At 41.4% G+C, this 23,548-nt stretch overlaps 1 protein-coding gene across 18 annotated transcripts in view; it reads left to right on the top strand.

The window, feature by feature from the left end:
- Positions 1 to 23,548, top strand: part of DOCK9 (dedicator of cytokinesis 9) — a 355,717-nt gene that overhangs the window by 160,415 nt on the left and 171,754 nt on the right. For 17 of the 18 annotated variants that reach the window (XM_081548917.1, XM_081548909.1, XM_081548910.1 and 14 more), the window contains 10 exons: positions 929 to 996; positions 10,780 to 10,854; positions 12,166 to 12,306; positions 12,626 to 12,829; positions 13,228 to 13,350; positions 17,864 to 17,946; positions 18,881 to 19,003; positions 21,975 to 22,054; positions 22,137 to 22,324; positions 22,658 to 22,723. In XM_081548917.1, the coding sequence (XP_081405043.1) occupies positions 929 to 996; positions 10,780 to 10,854; positions 12,166 to 12,306; positions 12,626 to 12,829; positions 13,228 to 13,350; positions 17,864 to 17,946; positions 18,881 to 19,003; positions 21,975 to 22,054; positions 22,137 to 22,324; positions 22,658 to 22,723 (1,151 nt within the window). Of the gene's footprint in view, positions 1 to 928; positions 997 to 5,671; positions 5,922 to 10,779; positions 10,855 to 12,165; positions 12,307 to 12,625; positions 12,830 to 13,227; positions 13,351 to 17,863; positions 17,947 to 18,880; positions 19,004 to 21,974; positions 22,055 to 22,136; positions 22,325 to 22,657; positions 22,724 to 23,548 lie in introns of those variants that run through there. The other variant, XM_081548926.1, reaches the window with a different exon arrangement.

Raw genomic sequence — 23,548 nt, 5'->3', positions numbered from 1 at the left:
TGGCTGTCTTCAGGTGTGCGAACACTCCACCGTGTCTTCCTTTTCCCCAGAGGATGCAGGAAGTAGACAGATTACTGACAGGTACGTGGAGGTGGGACACACGTGAGCTCCTTACACATGGGCTGTTGGCATTACAGTAGGATGTCCTACCCTGACACCATTTGTGTAAGGAAATCATGTAGTGGGAAGAACCACAGCTTTGGAGGCAGAAAGGAAGACCTGAGTTCAAGTATCAGCAATACCATTCATCAGCTGTGAGACCTCAGGCGGGCTCCCTACGTTTTCAGAGCCTTGGTTTACTCACTTGTAAAGTGGGAGTAAAACCGGAACTTGCTGGTTGGTGGGAAGGTTAAGCAAGATAATGTACCTCAAGTGCCTGGCAGAGAGTCAGCACTTAAAATGCTAATTATGGTTTTTATTGTTATCGTTCATCATATCCTTTGGAATTTTCAAGTCGGAGTTAGGATGGGCAGAAGCCACAGATTAAATCAGTGAGTGACGAAATCTAGCTACATTCTTGACAATTCATGTGTTATTTCAGGCCGTTGGACAGGTGATTCCCAACCCTGCTGGCTATGCCTTAGAAGTGCCTGGGAACCTTTAACAAATGCTCTTCCCTTTGTCCCACCAGAGATTCTGGTTTAGTTGGCCTGGCTGGTGCCTGGTGGGTGTGGCCATGTGGCCTGCTGTCCATAGCTAATGACAGTTCTGCTTAAACACTGCCAGGCTGTTCCACCATCAGATATTCCGCTCTCACCCCTGGGCCTAGCATCAGCATTTTTTAAAAGCCCTGAGGTATATCTATTGGGTATCCAGATTGAAAACCACGGTGTTACAGACCACATAAGAGAAACAGCCTTCCTTCTCCTATTTTAAATAAAATACATTCAACTACAAGTGACTTAGGTGATCTCTTTTACTGTTTTAGATGATGAACAAAGCAAATTGGAAGGTTCTGGTTCCGGTTTAGATAGCTACCTGCCTGAACTTGCCAAGGTAACCTCGTGGTAAATCTTCTGCTCTTCATTGGATGGTGTTGAAATGCTTCACAAATACGTGGTAGTGAACTACTAAACTCATGGTGCAGTTAGTGCTAATTTTTGACCACAGTCTTTGGTGAGGTGAATATCATTACTGACCTGAGTCAGGTTTCAGTTTGTTTTCCAGAAAGTGCCTTGCGACATATTCTCTTTTTGTTATTCTTTGTTTTTCCTCTATAATATTTCATACCACATTACACATATTGAAGAAATAACCAATATGTACAGGTAAATGTTTCCATGGTAACATGTTACTTACTGTGTTCACACATATGCTCCCTTATTTAAGTTAATAGAGATGATTCCAAAGAGGATGGATCTGTATTACTAGTAATCTTGTCACTGAACCAAAGAGGGTTGCCTGAGTTATACGAATTGTTCCTGGGTCACTCTGAATGGAAGAAAAAAAAAAAGTTATACCTGTTTTTTTATTAATTTTGAGAAACTCAGAAATTACTGAAAAGCACAGAGAAGATCAAAACATCCACATTCCTGCCACCCAGATTCCATACCTGTTACTGTATTGTCCTTTCAGTTTCAATATCTTTTAAAGAAATAAAATATCCTTCATAGTTGAAATTCTTTCTTAAGCATTATCCTTACTCCATTCCCTTCTTCCTTTACAGCCTCATCTAGAGACAACCACAGTTATGGATTTTCTGGGGCTACTTCCTTTTGTTTTTCTTATCTTTACCAGTATATCTATCATAATAATATACAGCTGTGTTTTGTATGTTTAAAATGTTATATAAATGATTACGTAGTCTTCTGTACTTGCTTTTATTTTTAATTCAGCTTCATTTTTGAGATCCATCCAAGTTGGTGTATAGATCGAATTCATACCCTTTATTGCATTGTGTAAGCATTTTAGCAGTTCTTTTATTTTCAATCTTTTCTATTACAAACAATGCTACAATGAATATCTTTGTACTTGTCTCCTTGTGTGCATCTGTGAATGATTCTTTTTAAATGAGAGAAATATCTTTGTCTTCTTTGGCTCTTTATATTCTTACTCTGTTATTCCCTTTTTATTCTGTCTCTCTCTTTTTTTTTTTTTTGCGAGAGTACAGTGAAATAGAGACCCTACACACCCACATCTTAAACACTGTAATAGAAAACATGGTTTATCTATATACCATTATAAATAGACTGGCATTCAACATTGACCTTTACTTTAAGACAACATAGCTGTTCTAAAATATAAAACTTACCTCCCTGGCTGGGACTTGAGAGTATTGTTTTTCTTTAGAACTTGACTGTTACCACGGTGTCTTTTTAGCACCTGCCTATTAAAGCTAATTTTAGTGCCGCCATTGTAACCTTCTAGGCTGGAAGAGTTTTGGCTTATGTGTTTGTTTTATGTTATGAACTTCTGTGTACCATATTTACATTGAGATTTGCTTTTTTGTTGCTGGATGTTTGGGGGTTTGTGATTTCTCAAAGCAAAATGTTTGGTGAAACAGATAATATATGCAGTTCAGTCTATAATTCAAAAAAGTAACTTTGTCCATTTACTGGGTGAACACAGCGGACACCTAAGAGAAGACTCATATTATTTGAGCTTTGTTTTTGTTGTTATTCAGTCGCTCAGTCGTGTCCAACTCTTTGCGATGCCATGGACTGCAGCATGCCAGGCTTCCCTGTCCTTCACCATCTCCCAGAGCTTGCTCAAACTCTTGTCCATTGAATCAGTGATGCCATCCAACCATCTCATCTTCTGTCGCCCCCTTCTCTTGCCCTCAATCTTTCCCACCATCAGGGTCTTTTCTAATGAGTCAGCTCTTCACATCAGGGGCCAAAGTATTGGAGCTTCAGCTTCGGCATCAGTCCTTCCAATGAATATTCAGGATTGATTTCCTTTAGGATGAACTGGTTTGATCTCCTTGCAGTCCAAGGGACTCTCAAGAGTCTTCTCCAACACCACAGTTCAATAGCATCAATTCTTCGGTGCTCAGCTTTCTTTATGGTACAACTCTCACATCCATACATGACTACTGAAAAAACCATAGCTTTGACTTTATGGACCTCTGTTGGTAAAGTAATGTCTCTGCTTTTTAATATGCTGTCTAGGTTTGTCATAGCTTTTCTTTGAGCTTAATATTAAGTAGAAGCCTATATTTTTCCTGTGAACACGTATAAGAGCTGTGCCTTCCATTCTTCTCTTGTTGCCTATTGCTACCTGGCCAGCATGATTCAGAATTCCTTGAGTGTCAGACTTAAAGGAGACATAGATCACATATGTTTATTCTTTAAAAAGTTTATTTATAAGATATATTTGAAGCTGTTTTCAAACAGTGGGTAACGACCAAGTTAGCTGAAGCTGTTTTAGTTGGTAAAAGGTAATTAAATTGGTTTTAACCTCCATTTCTCATTTATTTTTTGTTTTAATGTTTTATTCTTTTTTTTTTTTCTTTTAACTGAAGTAGGACTTACATAGAGTGATGTGCCCGGGCACTAATTGTATAGCTTGCTGGATTTCACGTTGGCATACCCATCGAACCCCCACCCATGTCATCATATAGAACATTTCCAGCACCTCAGCAGATGGTCTTGTATCCTCCCTCTCAGCTGATAACCTTACCGTTTTGACCTCTATCACCATAGATTAATTTTAACTCTTCTCGACCTTCCTAAAAATGGAAGCATACCTATGTACTCTTTGTGGCAGGCTTCTTAAGCTCAACAGTATGTGACCCAGAATAAAAAAAGTGGCTAGAATTGCATAAAGAATACTAAAGTGCTCTGCCCTTAATAATGATAGATATTATTTAAGATACTATATATCATGCATATAAACATGTATATATGGAGAGAGAGAGTGTGTGTGTGTGTGTGGTTGTGATGTAAATGTATTTCTTACTTTGAGCCATGGTCAAAATCTAAAAAGTACAACATTATAACGGGCTTAACTGTTGTTCCGCCTCCCCCCGCCGCCAGCCCACCTCACGCCAACTCTCAAGTGTTCTAAAACCATTTTACTTAAAGAAGGTAGAAAAAGGCAGAAGGTAATTTTTCGAAGGGAAAAAGGAAAGTTAAGCTGTGCCATCGCTCATCGGCATGCTGCCGTCCCCGCCCCCCGTGGGGCAGGTGTCTGTCGGCGAGGCCTCTTGTCCAGGTGGCTGCTTGGTGGCCAAATACAGTATGAGGGGCTCAGGCACCTGTGTACCCGGCTCTCAGCCCCTCTGTAATCCAGGGCCCCGAGTGTGAGTGGTTTTGACTGTTTTTCCAACTCCCTCCAGTGTTTCTGGAGCACAGATCATTGGTACCTGTTAAGAAAGGAGGAAAGTTGATTGATCACTGGTTATCCTGATTTTAGAAGGAATAGATTCCAGAGCTGCAGAATCTGAGACTGAATCAGGGGAGGTGGGGAGCAAGGCTAGAGTCCCACAGCTATACCAGAAGGGAGAGTTTAGTCAAGGGGATGAGGAAGTTAAGAGGTCAGTAGTGGGGAACGGTCCATGGGGAGGTCAGGTCACTGTTAAGTTGGATTGGAGAGAAAGGACTAGAACAATGGGGGCAGGCAAAGTTGTAATTTAATGGCAGGCTCCTCTCAGAGCAGCCCCTCTTTATGCTTCATTCATCCTGTTGCCTCAGCTTTTGTTTTCTGCTGTGACTGAGACATAACCAAACAGGATGTGAGTGACAGGAAGTTGTTTTAGTACAAAAATAGTTGATATTTCATTGTGGAATGTAATGGAGGGTCCCTTGACATACAGTAGGAGCGATGTGGACTCACATTTTCAGCATATTTTGTATATTCCTGGCCCTTTTGTTGCTTGTACATTTAGTGCTGGACACCTTCATTGTTTTCTGATGAGGACATACTGTGTATACCTTAAAACCTGTTCTTTTCCTTCTGTTGTCTAATACAGAACCAAATATTTGTTTGTTCTAAATGTACCAGCATTTAAAGTATCAAGAGTACATAGTCTTCTAAACATTTTTATTGAATATACAAACTGTAGTTAAAGTTAGTTGATTGGTCTCTCCTCTACAGTGTCAAAGGGGTAATATGATCATGTGGTAAACCTGATTGCTATTTATTTGATAAATATTTTTTTTTCTGGTTACATTTACCTTAGGTAACATTGGAATGAATATGCACACACATATATATATCTCATCTTCTGTGTAAAGATAGTATGAAGAAAACTCTCATTCTCCTTATATTTTCCTCCATAACTTTTCTATTTTTGTGTTCTTGCTGTACTCAAAAAACAGCCGCTCAGTCTTAATTTGGTCTCCCCAAGTGGTTGGGAAAGAGAACCGTTGTTTCATGTTAAACCAAAATTGCTCCCATCCTATTACTGAGTAACTTGTTTTTAGGGAATGAATTTACCTTTCTAGGTAAATTTTCCACAACTGAATACAGGCTAGAGTGTGATGTTTCAGACTTTATAGTCTCATTGAGGTTCAGTAAGCATTAGGATGCCAAGCTCAGAAGTATTGTTAGAAACCAAAGAATTTCAGACACCTTCTCTGAGTTTTTAAACCACATTGTAATAAATGCTTCCTTCCCTGTATCCTAATCCAGAAAACGATGTCATTGTGTTACGACACAAAGGAATTGGCTAGGGTTGTGTTTGTGAGGTCAGCTGGCATTCCATTCCTTGGACTTCCTTATCTAGAATGTTTTATTGCAGCTTTATGTCATAGAGGGTGCCTTAGTGGTCCCGGGCAGTTAAATATTAGGGAAGTAGTAGAAACAAATCATGACAGCTCTTTAAATTAAAAAGTATATATTCTGACTTCAAAGGCTTTTGCAAAGTCTTCCTATTTCCAACCCATTCTGTTTAAATGAGCCAATAGTCAGACTATTTTTCTGATGACTCACTCTCAAAGTACGATGCTCTGGCCTCTGATTGTTTTACCTGCTCAGAGGTAAACTTAAGCTGTTCATTTTAGTTCAGTTCAGTCATTCAGTCGTGTCTGACTCTTTGTGACCCCATGGACTGCAGCACGCCAGGCCTAAACTCTGCAGTAGTTCTTCTGGGAACTCTTGAATGGATGGTGCATACCTGAAGAAAGGAAGAAAACATTGTCAGGGTGTATCATTAGTGATTAAACTTGGGGTTTACAGGAGTGGGTGGAATGCTTTTGTTTTAGACAATTCATTCTCTTCTGTGATTTCTGAGAAGTGTCAGTTTTTACAGAGAATGGCTCTGTCGTTGTCACTTTTCTTTCTCCATTTTCCTCTCGGTTTCCTGTACATGGAACCCAAACTATCAGACGGACAGTGGGTAGGATGGCAGCAACCAGGTTTGGGGAGAAGCAATTGCATTCTTCTTCCATCCACAGTATGGACTGACCTCAGGTTATTTTAAGAGCAGAGCTGGTTTCTGTCACTTTGAGAAGTGCTGGAAAGCACTGTCTGTGGGCTGTTTTTTTACAGCTCTGTTTTGTGGTTCTTAGATTGTGAATACTTATTACCGGTATTTATTTCATTGTCTTTACTAAAACTTAAGTGAAAATAAATGTGTTTTTTGTAATAAGTAAAAATATTCAAAGTCACATAAAGAAAAGTTCATCTTTTCCCTTCAACCTCCATCCCCACATTCCTGAGAGCACTAATGTTATTAACCTGTTATAGTTTCTCCTTCACTAAACCAATTGCTCATGGAAACATATATACACATGTGTAGTGATTTTAGTTATTTTTTTTAATGTGCTCATGATATATACATTACTCTGAAACTTGCTCTACCACTTAAAAATATTTGTTTAAGTGTCCCTCTGGGACTTTACAGGATCCAGTTCACTCATTTCTGTCAGTTCAGTTCACTCGTAGAGTTGTGTCCAATTCTTTGTGACCTCCATGGACTGCAACATGCCAGGCTTCCCTGTCCATCACTTGCTCAAGCTCATGTCCATCGAGTCAGTGATGCCATCCAACCATCTCATCCTCTGTCATCCCCTTCTCCTCCCACCTTCAATCTTTTGCCTTCAAACTCATTTCCATAGCTGCGTAATATTCCAAATATAGATACCGCACACTTTATTTAGTCGTCTCCCTATTCACGAGCATCTAGATAATTTTCTGTTTTTAGCTTACACAAGCACTGAACAATAAACATCGTGACATATTTAAAACTTAAATACTCATACTCTTATTTCAGTACTAGGCATTCCCCAAGGTGGGATTTCTGGGTCACAGTTTATCATGGTTTTAGTGCTTTAAATATTACCAGATTACTTCCCCAAAAGGTTGTAACAATTCATATTCCTGTTTCTCTGCATCCTCACAAGAGGAGTAAAAAATGATTTTTCACTGCTTTAATTTGTATTCTGCTACTTAGTAGTGATATTTTTCATATTTTCATGTTTATTTGCCATTTGGTTTTTTTGCTGTCTGACTTGCCTATTTATATTCTTTACCTATTTTATTTTTTCTGGTCTAATAATTAAAGAGTGTTGGTACTGAAACCAGATAACCTTGGTTAGAAGCTAGACTTCTATTTAGTGTTGTGAGTTTGGAGCAAAGTGTTTGCTCCAAACATGTCCCTCATGCCTCAGTGTTTTCTCTTAAACAAGGATAATAATAAGACTTGCCTCCTAAGGTTGTACCAAATTTAAATGTGCTCTTAGGGTAACATCTAGCATAGAGATATTGGCTGTTATGAATGAATACCCCCTTTTATCACTATGATGCCTTTGTATTTTATTATTCCCTGGCTCTGGGGCAAAGCCACATTTTCTTACTGCCTAGGTTTTACTTGATAATTGTTTCAAACACTACTTATCAGACATACCCTCTGTTTAAAACATGCTTTGAGTCTATTTTGGCTAGTTGATTTTTTTTTTTCTTTTAATATATCTGCATCCCTGTTTGCCCTCCAATTATATAGAGCTCTTAGCAGTCATTTCTGCTTTGTTCATTTCTCATCTCTTAGCGTCTCCTAGTCCGCTTGAGTCAACAAACATCTTTCAGAAAGGCACCAGGGAATGCTTCTACATTAAGGACCCATTCTCTGATGGCTCAGTGGTAAAGAGTCCGCCTGCCAATGCAGGAGACACAGGAGACTCGGGTTCAAACCCTGGTTTGGGAACATCCCCTGGAGTAGGAAATGGCAACCGACTCCATTATTTTTGCCTGGAAAATTCTGTGGACAGAGGAGCCTGGTGGGCTACAGTCCATGGCATTGCAGAGTCGGACATGACTGAGAGCATGCTTTCCTGCTACTATGCCAGCTGTGCTCCAGTGTCTGAGATCATAAAGTTTGCCCTTGTTGAAAGACTCAAGCAGAAATTCAGGAGAAGAATGTGTCACTGTGGGTGGTGGCTTGCAGCATGTAGTACTGATGTTTTTGTTAGGCAACCTCATGGACAAAGTAAAGCAAATTCTTCTTTGGGTTCAGTTAAGTATATTCTACGTGCACATATTCTAGCCCTTTTGATGTGAAAAATTAGGAAAAATGATGGGCTCAATGGATTTCGAACTTTGTCCACCCCCTCCCAGCCGCCCTGCCATGGGCAAAAACAAGAGCTGGTTTGTAGGAAGGCCCCTGAGCCTCCAGAAGCCTCAAAGCTGCAGGGGGAGAGCAACAAGATCAACTTTGTCATGGAAGGAGACTTGAGCCAGCATCTTGTTGAACATGTTTACTTAGAAATGAAAACCAAGTCCAGGGAGGCTGAGTGGCTTGCTCACGTTCACACAGCTAGTTCACAACTGAGCTAGAACTAGTACCCAGTTTCTTAGCTGCTATTCTGGTGGTCATTTCATTCTGCTTGATGTAGACAGTTGTTTAAATATAGTCATGATAGAGTTTGGGTCATTGCATTGCAGGTAAATTCTTTGCTGTCTGAGCCACCAGGGAAGCCCTTGTATCATGGCTAAGAACCTTTTAGAATAACTCCATGGCTAGGAAAATGAAGAAGGTGCTTAATTTCCAGTTGGCCATAATTAGAAATGTGATAATAGACCTCAGTCAGCTACCAGCAGAGAGGATTAGACACCCTCTCCAGTGGCTGTCACTGCTGATCATGTGCTGAGATGTGACTCATGGTCTTTAAGCAAAGGAGTGGATGAAAGAGAACGTTTTATTAAGAGTTCTGACTGCCAGGAAGAGCAGGGTATAGGTTTAGAGGCATCAGGTGTGAGGCATAATGTGTCTAGAGATGACTTCCTTCTTGTGACTGTCCTAGAAGCTCCCTCTGCTGCCTGTTCCCAAATCGCACCGCCCCAGCCCCCATTGGTGCCGCCGTGTGTCCTCTTCTTCTGTCCATCCCTTCAGTGTTGGGACCTCTGGGTTTCCGTCCACAGACTTGCTTTCACACTTCCCCCAGGGACCCTCCCCCCCTCCCCCAAGACTTCTGTGCTGAGGTTCTCCTTGCCTGTAATTCCAGCCTTCCTCCCCACCTTGCGTTCACATTGCATCTTTCTGGCTGTCTACTGGATGTTGCCAGTTGGAAGTCCCACAGGCATCTCCAGAATCCAGTCTACCACCTTCTCAATAAACCTGTTCTGCCTCCCAGATTAATTGTCAGTCAGCAGGCCACCCACACCTAGGAAGGTGGGGTTTGTTATGGGCCTTGCTGTGAAGCTGGGAGCCTGCTGTCATAACCCGATAGAGACCATGTGGATCTCTTGGTCTTTCCCTTTTTAATCCATCGCTTCAGCCCTACCCACGGGGCAGATCTATTGTAAAATGCAAAACTGGTTATTTTATTCCCTTGATGAAAATGTTGCAGAACTTTTTAACTCTGGATTTTGGATTCTTAATGAAATCCCCAGGCCTCACTATACAAATCTGACTCATTTCTCTACATTTTTCATCATGTACCATTCATTGTAATGAATGACTTGGTCATTGCTCAAGTGTGAACTTGTACTTTTATACCTGTAGTCCCTCCTCTTAGAATGGCCTTCTCTCCTTTCCTGGCCCAATGTCCTTATCCAGCGAGATGGACTTTGCTCTGGGAGCTCTTTCCTCGTGGCCACCCCCGGTGCAGGTTGGCTCACTGTATGCACGGTTTCCTTTGCCATTCGTATTACTGTTCATATTCTGTTTTCCCAGATGGTATTCCTTGGGGACAGGGACTGCACTTCACTCACTTTGTGTCCCTAGCCTGACATAAAATATATGCTCATAAATATTTATTGAATGAATCAGCATTTCCCCCCTTGCCTGCCACCAAAACCAATGGCTATCCTTCAAGATCCACCAGAGTTTTCTTTATTCCACCATCCAGAACGTCTTCCTTCCCCTTCCTTTACTTGTACCCTCAAGTCACAGGCTGGACTGTAAGTCCTTTCTACCATTTGGACTCTTTTCCGTTCTCATTATCTATCCTTTCTGTGCATCCTTTTCATTCGATCTGAATGCGCATGTTTTCCTCCTTTTTGTTGTCTAAATCCTACCTCTTCATTCAAAGCTTGTCACCTATTTCATTACTCTATGAAGCTTTTCTTGATGGTAATGCTTAATTATTCTCTTTTGCTTTATTTGCACCAGTTTTGACTCTCCAATTGATTGTCAGCTTCACAAGGGCAAGGATCAAGTCTTAGCTTCTCTTTTCCTCCCACAGATCTTACATTGTGTCTGTCCTTACCGCCTATCCACAGTACTTACATAGTCTGTCCTTGTTCGTTGACATGCAGGTGACCCACCAAGATGAGGGCAGAGTTGTCTGGCAGTCTGGCTCTTCAGGATGGGGTAGCTTTCAAACATACTTAGACACCTCTATAAGAAAAGGAGATGTTTAAATGTGATTTTTATTTTTTGTTTTATCTTGTTATCAGAGTGCCAGAGAAGCAGAAATCAAACTGAAAAGTGAAAGCAGAGTTAAACTTTTTTACTTGGACCCAGATGCTCAGGTAAGAAGTATTTTAATATTTAAAATAGTTCAAGGAAAGAAAAGCTTTGATAGGTTATTTGCTTGCTTATTTGTTTGCTAATTTATATATTTTGGATGAAAAGCAATATGACAATGTAGAAAATTAAGGAGAAAAAGAAAAAACAAAAACTGGTAATTTCATTACCATAGCACAACCATTGTGAACATTTGATATTCCATAGATTGTTGAAAATTGAAGGAGATTTATCCAAAAATGTGCTAGTCCACAAAGAACATATATAATTTACCCCATAAACCCACCACCAAGAAAATAGCATGCATCTCTACAGTTGCCCAGTAGACGGTACTGTTTCCCAACTGGCCCAAACTCAGTTCCAAACACAAGCCTTGCCGTCCTTCAGTCCACATCTGTGTCCTGAGAAAACCCCAAACACAGCGTGGTGAGGGCCTCCAGGGCTGCCCACAAACAGGGCTGCTCACAAACAGGGCTGCTCAGAGCGGCCAACTGTCCTGCTGCGTCTCCTCCCATATTTTCCTCTTCTTCATTGGGTGTCTTTTTTTTTTTTTTTAAATAGAACTTCTTTTCCTCATTTAATAATATTTTCCTCTGTCTCTTCTCAGACTTCAAAACCCTATAGTTTTTTGGACAGGTTTTTGTTTAGTGTGGTGAAATATGAACAATATAAAATTTACCACTTTAACCATTTTTAAGCATACTATTCACTGGCCCTAGGTAGATTCACATTATTGCACAAGTATCACCACTATCTCTTTCCACAACTTTTCCATCCTCCCAAATAGAAACTCTGTGCCCATTAAACAATAGCTCCTCATATCTCCTTCCCTTCACCCTTAGTAACCTCTATTCTACTTTCTGTCTTTAAGATTTTGCCTATTTAGGAAACTCATATATGTGGAATCATGATATTTTCCTTTTCATGTCTGGCTTGTCCCACTTAGTATAATGTCTTCAGGGCCCATCCCTGTTGTAACATATGTCAGAACTTCATTCCTTTTTATGGCTAAGTAATATTTCATTGGATTTATAGTACATGCCACCTTTTGATTATAGATACTTCAGTTGATGAACACTTGAGTTATTCATAACAATAGTTTTAAAGCTCTATATAATCAGTCACTGAGTAGATATACGATCATTTATTTGACCATTATTATATACTACATAAATGTATAAAATAGTAAACACTGTTTGCATAAATAAATACAGCTTTTCCATATTTTAAGCAGTTTCCTTAGGATACATTTATTATGAGATTTTTTTTCTTAGTGGGAGCATAATACATTTATATATTTGCATTTTCTTTTAAAGAAGCTTGACTTCTCATCAGCTGAGCCAGAAGTGAAGCCATTTGAAGAGAAGTTTGGAAAAAGAATTCTCGTCAAGTGCAATGATTTATCTTTCAATTTGCAATGCTGTGTTGCTGAAAATGAAGAAGGGCCCACTACAAACGTAATTTTCCTTTTGAAAAACTAAAATTAAAAAAAAACACATTCCGAGGTTTCAGGTGAGCCTGTTGCAGTGCAGTCGTGCCACGCAGTCCTAGTTCCTGGTGTTGGAGAACAGAGGGTGAGATCAGAGTGCAGAGGGTCATTTGGGCCACCAGACCGGACGTTCATGATACAGGACAGGGAGGGAGGCTGTTGCTCTTTCACAGTAACTTGTAGCAGCAATCACACACAGGTCTAGTCGTCTCTTCTTTGATAGCAGCGTTCTCTTTTCCTGACAGTTTGAGCCCTAGTGATGGTCTGGATTGTTTTGTTTTGTCCAGGTCGAGCCTTTCTTCGTCACTCTGTCCCTGTTTGATGTAAAATACAACCGGAAGATTTCTGCCGACTTCCACGTGGACTTGAACCACTTCTCAGTGCGACAGATGCTGGCCACCACGTCCCCGTCTCTGAGGAACGGTGACCGGCAGAGCCTGCCTGCCCCGCTGGGCATCCTCCACGAGGCCGCCATGCAGTACCCAAAGCAGGTGGGGGGCCAGCCCAGCGGTCACACCACTAAGGCTTACCTTGTACAAGCCGTGTAAATACATAAATGAAGCTTAAAATGCACAGTTGGGGTAAATGAGACTCTTAATTAGATTGATTGCGTATATCACGAGGCTATAAAAGCAAGCTGAAAGAGAAACGGCTTTTGACTTCTCATTTCTTTTTTTCTAAACTTTCTGCTAGTTGCCTCCTCTGCCATAGAGCCTTTTTGATCAAGCGATGAACTGTTTGTTGATGAGTTAACCAGTTTGGCGCTGGGTGCTTCTGAGTAGTTCTACTGTTTCAGTGCTGTTTGTTGATTGAGAATCTTTAATGTTCGTGAGATTTGTTTAACATGACTGTAAATTCTGCTCACTAAAGAAGATGGTTTGTTCCCTAGGGGATATTTTCAGTCACATGTCCACATCCTGATATATTCCTCGTGGCTAGAATTGAAAAAGTACTTCAGGGGAGCATCACCCATGGTGCTGAGCCATACATGAAGAGTTCTGACTCCTCCAAGGTATGGATGACTTTGGGATGATAAAAAGCAGTGGGGGGAAAAATAGGAATAGAAATGCTTAAAGAAATCACAGTTAAGCCATATTTATGTTCTAAAAGAGACTGCTTTCACTGTTCTTTGTTCAGTCGCTCAGTCATGTCCGACTTTTTGCGATCCCATCGACTGCACCATGCCGGGCTTCCCTGTCCTTCAGCGTCTCCCAGAGTTTCCTCAAACTCACGTCCATTGAGTCAGTGATGCCATCCAACCATCTCATCCTCTGTCATCCCCTTCTCCTCAAGCCTTCAATCTTTTCCAGCATCACTGTCTTTTCTGATGAGTCTGCTCTTTGCATCAGGTGGCCAAAGTATTGGAGCTTCAGCTTCAGCATCAGTCCTTTCAGTGAATATTCAGGATTGATTTCCTTTAGGATTGACTGGTCCTGGCAGTCCAAGGGACTCTCAAGAGTCTTCTCTAACAACCCAGTTTGAAAGCATCAATTCTTGGCACTCAGCCTTCTTTGTGGTCCAGCTCTCACATCTGTACATGACTACAAGCAAAACCATAGCTTTGACTATATGGACCTCTGTTAGCAAAGTAATGTCTCTGCTTTTTCATACGCTGTCTAGGTTTGTCTGCCCTCATAGATTTACTCTTAAGAGTTAACCTTATGTGTCCAGTTTTCAGTGAAAAGTAATTCCATGTATAAATATACTTCATTTGGCTAGGCTATCCTGACATCCTGAAATAACTGGCAAAGGAATTACCAGCTTAATAGTAATCTTTCTTTCATTAAAAAGTACATATATTATATTTAAATAGGGTTCATTTCCACTTGCTGGCATGTGTCCAAGGTCCCGGAATTGTAAATTTGGATCCATTTACTCTTACATGTGAGACTGGAGACTAGGAGGTGACCTGGCTGGGATGGTCTGGCTGGTAGTGTCTGCAGATGGAACCCACTTGTGTTTTGTCAGGTGGCACAGGGCTCTGGTGGCAGAGGCAGTGCGACATGAGGCAGAAGAGGGAAGGGAAGTACACACGAAGTGTATGTGCTGTGTCTTCATCACTTTGGTGTGGTGTTTGGTACCTGGGGGTGCCTAGGCATGGACATACTTTAGAGTTACTGAATATTAGAAGTCATACTTCCAAAAACTTAGATTTATGAAGGTTTAGTTGCCCGCTCAGCTTCCCACAGTTAGAGTCGCCAAAGGACACATGACTGTCACTTTCCAGCCTATTGAGCTGCCTGGTTTGAGTCAGCAATTTGAGTGCTGCTCTGCCAGTTTTATAGTACTTCTGGTTTCTTAAAACAATTTTTTTATATAACTGGTCATCTGTGAGATGACCCTGATACACTGACAAAGACTGGTCAGCAGGATTCGGGGACACCCTGGAGGTTGAGAACTGAGGTCTTCTCAGCTGATTCAGAGCTTCCTCTCTCTGGCCACCAGTCCATCACAGGCGTGTCCACGAAGATACCGGATGATTGTTGAAGGACAGGTCCTAGGGGTCAGAGACCTGGGTGCAGAGTGCCCAGCCAGCCTGGACACACTTCATGGGACCTCTCTGGGCCCCGGGTGTCACATGTGTAGTTGAAAGATGGTGCTGCTACCTGTCCCTCCCTTCCCTCAGGAACAGTGCTAAGATCAAACAGATAATGTACAAGTTAGTGCTGTGGAGACTGTAAATCAAGCCACTGACACATATAAGAGGACATCATCATCAATTACTACAGCCCCCGTCAAGGAAGAGCCCATGTACCCAGGCACACAGCTTCAAACAGGATGCCCTTCTGGCTGATGAAAGCTGAGTCAAGTTTAGTCTCTGGAGAGAAGCTGTTTTATTTTTTAAATCAAGTCTATAAAAACCTGGGATAAGAAGCTCTTTTAGTCTCTTTGATGTTTTGGTTAATAATCAGTGAATGCCCAAGATAAGATCTATTCCCATGCTGTATGCGCAGCACGTTTCCAAGGCTAGTATGCACCAGCTTGGCCACTTCTGCCTGCCATGTGCATGGTTTGGAATTTGGCAGCTCGTGCTGGTGTGAAAACCACGTATCCTCGCGGGCAGGACGCTGTTCTTCCCAGTGTCCACTGAGCATCTGCTAAATTGACTCCTCCTTCATACTTACGGGATGTGAAGCTCAGCCATGTGTACGTTTTCCCATGCATTCACACCTCCAAAGCAGTCAATTCAAGCAGAGATTAAGACTCAGCCATCTTATGTAAAAATAGAAGCTTCAATAGAGATTTTACTGAGGGATGGTTTTTTCTTGTGTATCAAAATTGTCTCTTTATGGCCTCTCCTTTGGGGTTGGCCCGCCCTCATACCTCAAGGGTGTACTTTCCTTTGCTTGCCGAATAAAACTCTGTGCTGTAACCGAGCTGTAAAAAAAAAAAAAAATTAATCTCTTCATGTTTCCCAAGATGGCCTAGGACATAATTTGGAGGAAATCATTGCTTTGGAGGAAATTTTTGGAAGGAGTCTCTGTAGATGTCCACCATGAACAGGTTTTTTTAAAAAAGAAAGAAAAGTGGGGGGAAAAACCCAAAGGGCACACACGAGTTTTTCACTCTGGCTTTCACGTGCGTTGTGTTCCATGTGCATCCTCAGTAAATCTGAAAGTTCACCACAGGCAAGAGTGAAACTTATGCAAATATTGCATTTTAGTCCACAACATAGTCATTATTGTTAGAACCTAAAAGCAATTGTTTCTACTTGAAAATGTGCAAGTAAAATGGCCACTCCAGGAAGGCTGACCATTGTACTCTGTGATCTCCGAGTCTGCATGGACATGCCCCTCTGGAAGGAGAAAGGGAGGGACTGGATCCTGAACCTGTTTCAGTGGAGAAGTGTTTCCATCATCACTCCTGAAGGCCTCAGTTCCCCCACGTGATTTCAGTACACTTGTCATATTTAGTAGCCAGAAGGGATGCTGGCAAGTCGAGCCCATGCTCTTCATTTTGCAGGGAGGGAAGCAGAGCCCAGAGAGGTTCAGTGGTCCAGACTCACACAGCTGGTTTCAGTTTGACTCAGAAGCAGACAGGATGCTGCTGTTCTCCTTCCGAGTCTTCTAGATGAGCGCTTCTCAGACCTGGTGCACACACATCGCCAGAGCTCTGGTCAGATTTCAGGTTCTGACCCAGGAGGTCTGGAGTGGGGCCCGAGACCCTGCTTTCCTGACCAGCTCCAGATGCTGCAGCTCTGCAGAGTTCACACTGGTTCATCGACAGTATAGCATGTTGCCCAACGTTGGTTTGATTCTGATTTACTTAAGTAGTGTAAAAGACTCATAGTCACGTATGGATATGAGAGTTGGACCATAAAGAAGGCTGAGTGTTGAAGAGTTGATGCTTTTGAACTATGGTGCTGGAGAAGACTCTTGAGAGTCCTTTGGACTGCAAGGAGATCCAACCAGTCAATCCTAAAGGAAATCAACCCTGAATACTCATTGGAAGGACTGATGCTGAAGCTGAAGCTCCAATACTTTGGCCACCTGATGCAATGAGCTGACTCATTGGAAAAGACCCTGATGCTGGGAAAGATTGAGGACAGAAGGAGAAGAGGGCATCAGAAGATGAGATGGCTGGATGGCATCATCAATTCAATGGACATGAACTTGGGCAAACTCCGGGAGATGATGAGGGACAAGGAAGCCTGGCGTGCTGCAATAGACGGGGTCACAAAGAGTTGGACATGACTTGGCGACTGAACAACAATAGCAAAAGACCCTTCACACTCTACTCTGACTGAATCAGTCAGACTTTGTAGTGGTAACAGTGCAGTATCCCAGAACAAGCAAATCTGGGGATATTAAGTGTCATCTGCTTTAGCGGTAGGTGTATCATTGATGAAGAGACCTGCCATGCATGCATCTTAGGCCAAAACTAAATCTGCTTCCCTCTGCACTTTGGAGTTAATCCACCCCCCACACAAACCAAAAGTGATCATGAGAAAGTGAAAGTAGCAGTAATTTATACCTAGAAACAAAAACGTGGTGTTTGAAAACCCTGGGCTAACTTAAGTCAGTACCTGTCATGCCTTAATAACAAGTATACACTCCCCAAATCTGGGAAGTCTGCACAGGCCAGTGCACATTAGGAGTTGTGAAAGCTTAGTGTTTTCATTAGTGTCCTCATTTAAACTCCAGCAATGGGATATACTGGGGCATGAATACCAAGTACTAGTAATTACTGATAACTCAGGGACTTATACTACATAGCCCTTAGTTATAAAGAAATATGAAAGCCTATGAAATGGCATGCCTGTTGCCTATGAAGTCCAAAGAAAGACATACATTTTGGAAACAGTTTTAGTTTTATATTCTTTGGAAATCACTGCTAGAGAATATGATGAACAGAATCTTCTGCACCGAGAGTAAATCCAGCCGTGTTCATTACAGTAAGATGTGCTTGTCCATGCATCTGATACTAGAGGAAGAGCTTGTTCAGTGACTGTGAGATAATAACTCTGTAGCTCACAATTCTCCCTTCAGTGGGATGCGGTAACTCATAGTTCTGATGTCTTCAAGGTTGCTCAGAAGGTCCTGAAGAATGCCAAGCAGGCATGCCAAAGACTAGGGCAGTACAGAATGCCATTTGCTTGGGCAGCAAGGTAAGGAGAACATCTTTTTTTTTTTTTTTCAAGTATTTTGATTGTTTTTCATAAATGTCACTTTTGAAAGGAATTGCATTTTTTTTCTAGGTTTTTTTTTTCAATTAGAGGATAATTGCTTTACAATGTTGTGGTGGTTTCTGCCATGCAACAGCGTGAATCAGCTATATGTGTACATAGTTCCCCTCCCTCTTGAGCCTCCCCCCCCCGCCACATCCACCCCTCCAGGTCGTCACAGAGCACCAGACTGAGCTCCCTGTGCTATGAAGCAGCTTCCCACTAGCTGTCTGTTTTACACAGGGTAGCGTGTATATGTCAGTGATACCCTCTCAGTTCGTCCCACCCTCTCCTTCCCCTGGCTGTGTCCATGAGTCTGAAGGAGAACATCCTTTATACCTTTTATATAGCTACAGCTATATGAAGAGACAGACTGACTGACTGACCGACCCATTCTGTTTGTTGTCCAGAAGCAGATTTAAATCTGTAAAACTGAAAAGCAAGCTCCATATCTGAATCATTTATTAGAGACACAGAGAAAGGCTGTACTGGCTGGAGAAGGGTGCTGTCGGCCCTGGCGGGATGGACAGGAGTGTGTGTGGCAGAGCCGGGGCTCCAGTTTCCAGCACGTGCCTCCAGCTGGGACGGGGTGACAGCCCGGTCAGTGAGGCTCACAGACTCTGTATTTTGATTCTTAAGCATTTGGCTGTGTGTGTTATTTCCTAAGCGCAAGCCATTTGCTGGAAATATTTTCTATGTAAATTGAGTTAGCTGTGTTCATCCTCATAAATACCTTCCTCGTCTTTCGATAATGAGATTTCTGCTGGCCATAGCCAGTGGAATGACAATTAGTCTTCACTTAGAAACCAGAGTCCAGCTGTGGATTTATTTTGGTCATTTGGAAACGCAGCTTAGACATGTCGTTCTGCTATTTCAGGACGTTGTTTAAGGATGCATCTGGAAACCTTGACAAAAGCGCCAGGTTTTCTGCTCTCTACAAGCAAGACAGCAATAAGCTATCCAACGAAGACATGCTCAAGTTGCTTGCAGACTTTCGAAAGTGAGTCTCTAGGCCTTGCTTGTTTCTTCTCCACCTGAGAAACAGAAGTTACTGTACGAGATGGGGGTTGGCAGCCGTGTGTCAAAAGTCACTCCCTTGGCTGGTTAGCTTGAACCCCGCACCCTGCCCAAAGTGACTGCGTTTGGGAGTGGTTTCGGCTCACAGTCTGGCTTCCTGGGTGGTGCCTGAAGGGTGGAATTTGCAGGGCCATCAATCAAAACGTGGTATGAGCAGAGAGCCTGCAGCCAAGAAGCTAAGATCACAGGCCTCCAGTGGTCCCGAGCATGGGGTGGTTCTCCCTGTGCACCAGACCTCCCGTAGGAAGGGTTTCCTGGGGAGAGTGTGGTCCAGAAGGCTAGCGAGAGACTCAGAAACCTGGAAATAGGGACCCAGTGCTGTCAGGTGCAGAAGATGCAGTACCATGAGGGAGGCTGCAGTGCTTTTTCATTAAGAATCCGAAGAAATGCTGCTGTGTCTTTGAGTGTTCATCACACTTGAGTTAGGGGAGTAGAGAATTCCTTTTTCATTTTTTTTTTAAACCTTAGTGTTGCTTTATTGTCTTTCCTTTTTTTTTTTTTCACAAAAAATAATCACATGTCAGTGGCTTGGACCCCAGCTTGGATCCAAAGCTATTGTTTCTGCTCCCGTGATTGTCTCAATGTTATTTAGCAGTGGACAAGAAACGTGTTCTGAAGCTGTCCTAGTGTTTAGAAAATAGCTGTCAAAGCTCATGAGTCACGTTGCCCCTCTCCTTTGTGGTGATCATCAGAGGAGACTTTCCAAGATTTAGTCAGAAAATAATCCTGTCCGAGAGATGGTGTGCTGTGATGGTATCCTGTCAGAGAGAGGTGTGCTCAAGAAGCATCCATCTAAGAAGAGGGATGCGATATTTTATATTTATTTGATTTGCTCATGGTTGTGTCTCTTATTTCTGCAGGGGATCTGAAAGCAAAGTATAAAAATAGAACATTTTCTTTAAAATGCAGATCTTTTTTAAATGCTACTATATTGGGTGGTTTAGGTGATAATGCTGTTAGTTTCTGCATGAGGTTTACAGATATAGACAAAAGGCCGGTGGAAATGAGAGGAACCCTGACAGAAAGTGATTCCGTTAGTTGGGGCTGGTGAAGGACAAAGATGACGACATTTGTCATAGGCTGTAGTCATATGGGAGCAAGAATTTGGAACCATTAGGGACATCCAGGTTCACATGAACAGAACCGCAAGATATCTTGACCGTGAGACTGCTCGAGACAACAATGATGATATCTGAGGAATCTTAAAAACAGGAGTTAGGAACTTTTCAAAACTGGGAACAATTCAACCAAATGCTGAATCCATGAGCAACTGAGCTGTGATGCTTCTTGCCAGTGATCTCAAAGACGTTATTAAACAGGTGGCTTCTGAAGAACCAGGAGGCAGCATACTGTGGTCTAGGAAGAAGTCATGTTGCATCGAACTAGTTGTCCTAACCACATTTCTGCTTCTCCTTTTTTAATTGGGTCACTAAGCTGGTTCGACAGAAGAATGTAAAGCATATATTCCAAGATGACCACAAAGTCAGAGAAGTGTGAAAGAATGAAAAATTGTTCAGTGCTGGAGTAAGCAGATGCAAGGAGAGGTGACGGGTGGCTAGTCTCACTCTGGCGATGGGCTTCTAGGGGATTGAGAAGGAGCTGCTTCTTGGCAATAGTCTGTGCAGTATCTTCATGAAAGACTTTTATGAGAATGTAAAGTGCTGATGAATGTCTTCATGACATATGTATTAGGAATATCTAATATGTTAGATGTTAGAATCTGGATTTAGGAGGGTCTTGATCAACTACAAATCACTCAGTCATAAAAAGATAAAATTTCATTGGGACAAAAATCAAATCCTGTTTTGATTTCTAAAAACATAATTGTATAAAGACAGGATGGAGAGCTATAACAAGATAGTAAAGCATATAAAAAAAGATACAGAGATTTTTAGGTGACTGTATATTTAATGTGCCTCACTGAAGTGGTGTGACTGTGTAAAAGTAGTAGAATTTTGGCTGCATCCATAGAAAGGGATATTGTTCAAAACCAGGCAGCTACTCTACCCCACCTGTTCAGGCCACGCTGGACCTTACTGAAACAGTTCTGGGAGCCATGATATAAATGGGGTGTGTTTAGGGGAGAGAGATGGCATTGGAGGAAGACCCAAAAGGACTGAGAAGCAAGGACTTCAGGAAGATGTGATAGCTGTCTAGTAATGATTTAAAAAGTGTTAGAGAAACATGACTAGGCTCCTTGATGAGTGAAAGCTTCAGTGAGGTGAATTTTACCAGGCTGTAAGGAAGAGTAATCTGGGTGTCGAAATGGCTATGTTGAAGGTTTCCTTGTCACTAGGAAGGGCTGAGGGCAGGAGCACTGCTTGTCAGGACTGTCACAGAGGACACCCCTGTATTGGATGGAGTCAGACCAAATACAGACACCAGACAGTTCACTCAGCACCTTCTTTATATCCAACATTTCACTAGACAGTGGAGCCTCAGATGGCTCCTGAACTTTCTTGATTCTGTTTGAGCCAAGAATGTATGTTGAGAATGGAGTGGTTCAGGAAAACTTCCAATGTGACATTTTGTTGATATTCTTATCTGGGCTTGTGGTACCCAGCACAGTAGCCACTAGCCAGGTGTGACTGTCTAGTACTTGAATTATAGGTCCTACTGAGATGAGCTCTAAGTATAAAATACACATCTGGTTTCAATGAGCTAGAACGTACATTTTATACTCGTTGCATATTGAGATATATTTTTAATACATTATTGGGTTACATAAAATATTTTAAAAGCTAATTTTACCTGTTTCTTTTTACTCTTTTTAAGTGTAGCTTCTACAAAGTTTAAAATTATTTTCGTGGCTTACATTATATTTCTCTAGGAAGTGCTGCTCTAGAATTCAGAGCTAACTAACTTGTTTGACTTTTCTGTTCTCTTATTTGTAGACCTGAGAAGATGGCTAAACTCCCTGTGATTTTGGGCAATCTAGACATTACAATTGATAATGTTTCCTCAGACTTTCCTAGTAAGTGTACGTTCTGTGTAATAAACAGACTGGTTTTTGTTTGGTTTTTACTTCAGTTTGTTTGTTTTTAATTTTTTTTTAGATTATATCAACTCATCATACATTCCTACAAAGCAATTTGAAACCTGTACTAAAATGCCAATTACATTTGAGGTGGAGGAATTTGTACCCTGCATCCCTAAACACACTCAACCTTACACCATCTACAACAATCACCTGTATGTTTATCCTAAGTCCTTGAAATATGACAGTCAAAAGTCTTTTGCCAAGGTGAGTGGCAAGATTGAGTTTTTATTTAATTTTTTTAAGATTTATTTTATTTATTTATTTGTTTATTTTTGGCTGCACTGGGTCTGCATTGCTGCTCGAGGGCTTTCATGCGCTTAGTTGCTCCGCAGCATGTGGCCTCTTCCCCGACCAGGGACCGAACCTGTGTCCACTGCATTGGCGGGCAGGTTTTTAACCACTGGACACCAAGGAAACCCAAGTTTTCTTTCTGATACCAAACTTTCTTAGGTTTTTGGCTTCTCATGTTCTTTCATAAATATTTGCATACTTTAATCTTTTTTTAAAATTCTCTTTTTTATGTAACTATCGCTGCAGGCCAGAAATATTGCTATTTGCATTGAATTCAAAGATTCAGATGAGGAAGACTCTAAGCCTCTGAAGGTTGGTACTTTATGATGTCCGTGTTTTTCCATTTTAAAAATGCAGTTCCTGATAACTGCACAAGGGACTTAGCACATTTTATTTGACACAAACACAAAATATGTGACATCACAGACTATAGCCACATACACTGAACGTTACAGAACAGGAATAACTGAGTGCTTGCTCTTAATTGGCAATTTCTATTTTGTAGCACTCTTTAGGGATGGGGTTTTCTTATGTGTATTCAGTTCAGTAAACATATCATGTACCTAGCTTGAAAATGTTGATTCTAGTTGTAATAATAATAGTAGTAGATTATTGGTGATGTTTATTGAGTGCTTACTATATTCCAGGCTCTGCTTGTAGAGCCTTATAGATATTAGATTCCTTTAATGCTCCTAACAGTCTTTTGAGTTAGGAACTATTATTATCTGCTTTTTTTTTTTTTTTACATTATGGGCCTAATGCTCAGAATTTAAATGAATTGTTCAGGACCATACATTAGTGGAACCGGTGTTCAAACCCAGGCAGTCTGGCTCCAGAACCCAAATTCTTCAGTGTGACTGTGTGGAAGTGACTTTCCCCAAAGGGAAGGAGATAATACATGAAGACTATAATACAGTTTTTGCCCTCAAGAAATTCACAGTTTAGTGGAAAAAGCAGTCATGGAGGAAAAGTTCCTGACACGTAGAAGATACTGAAATGGTTTTTTGGATAAAACTGAATGATTAGTATAAAAAATTGCCACGAGGACACAGGAAAGGAATGAATCATTTCTTGAAGGATGCATGAGAGTTTGCTTGCTGTACATGGAAGGGAAGGTTGTTCAGACTGAGGGATTGT

The sequence above is a fragment of the Giraffa tippelskirchi genome, chromosome 12 (assembly GCF_054371585.1).
Source record: "Giraffa tippelskirchi isolate mGirTip1 chromosome 12, T2T-mGirTip1v1.2.pri, whole genome shotgun sequence".
Taxonomy (NCBI): Eukaryota; Metazoa; Chordata; class Mammalia; order Artiodactyla; family Giraffidae; genus Giraffa; species Giraffa tippelskirchi.
The sequence above is the reverse complement of the archived record's forward strand: the minus strand, read 5'-3'. Positions and strand labels throughout refer to the sequence as shown.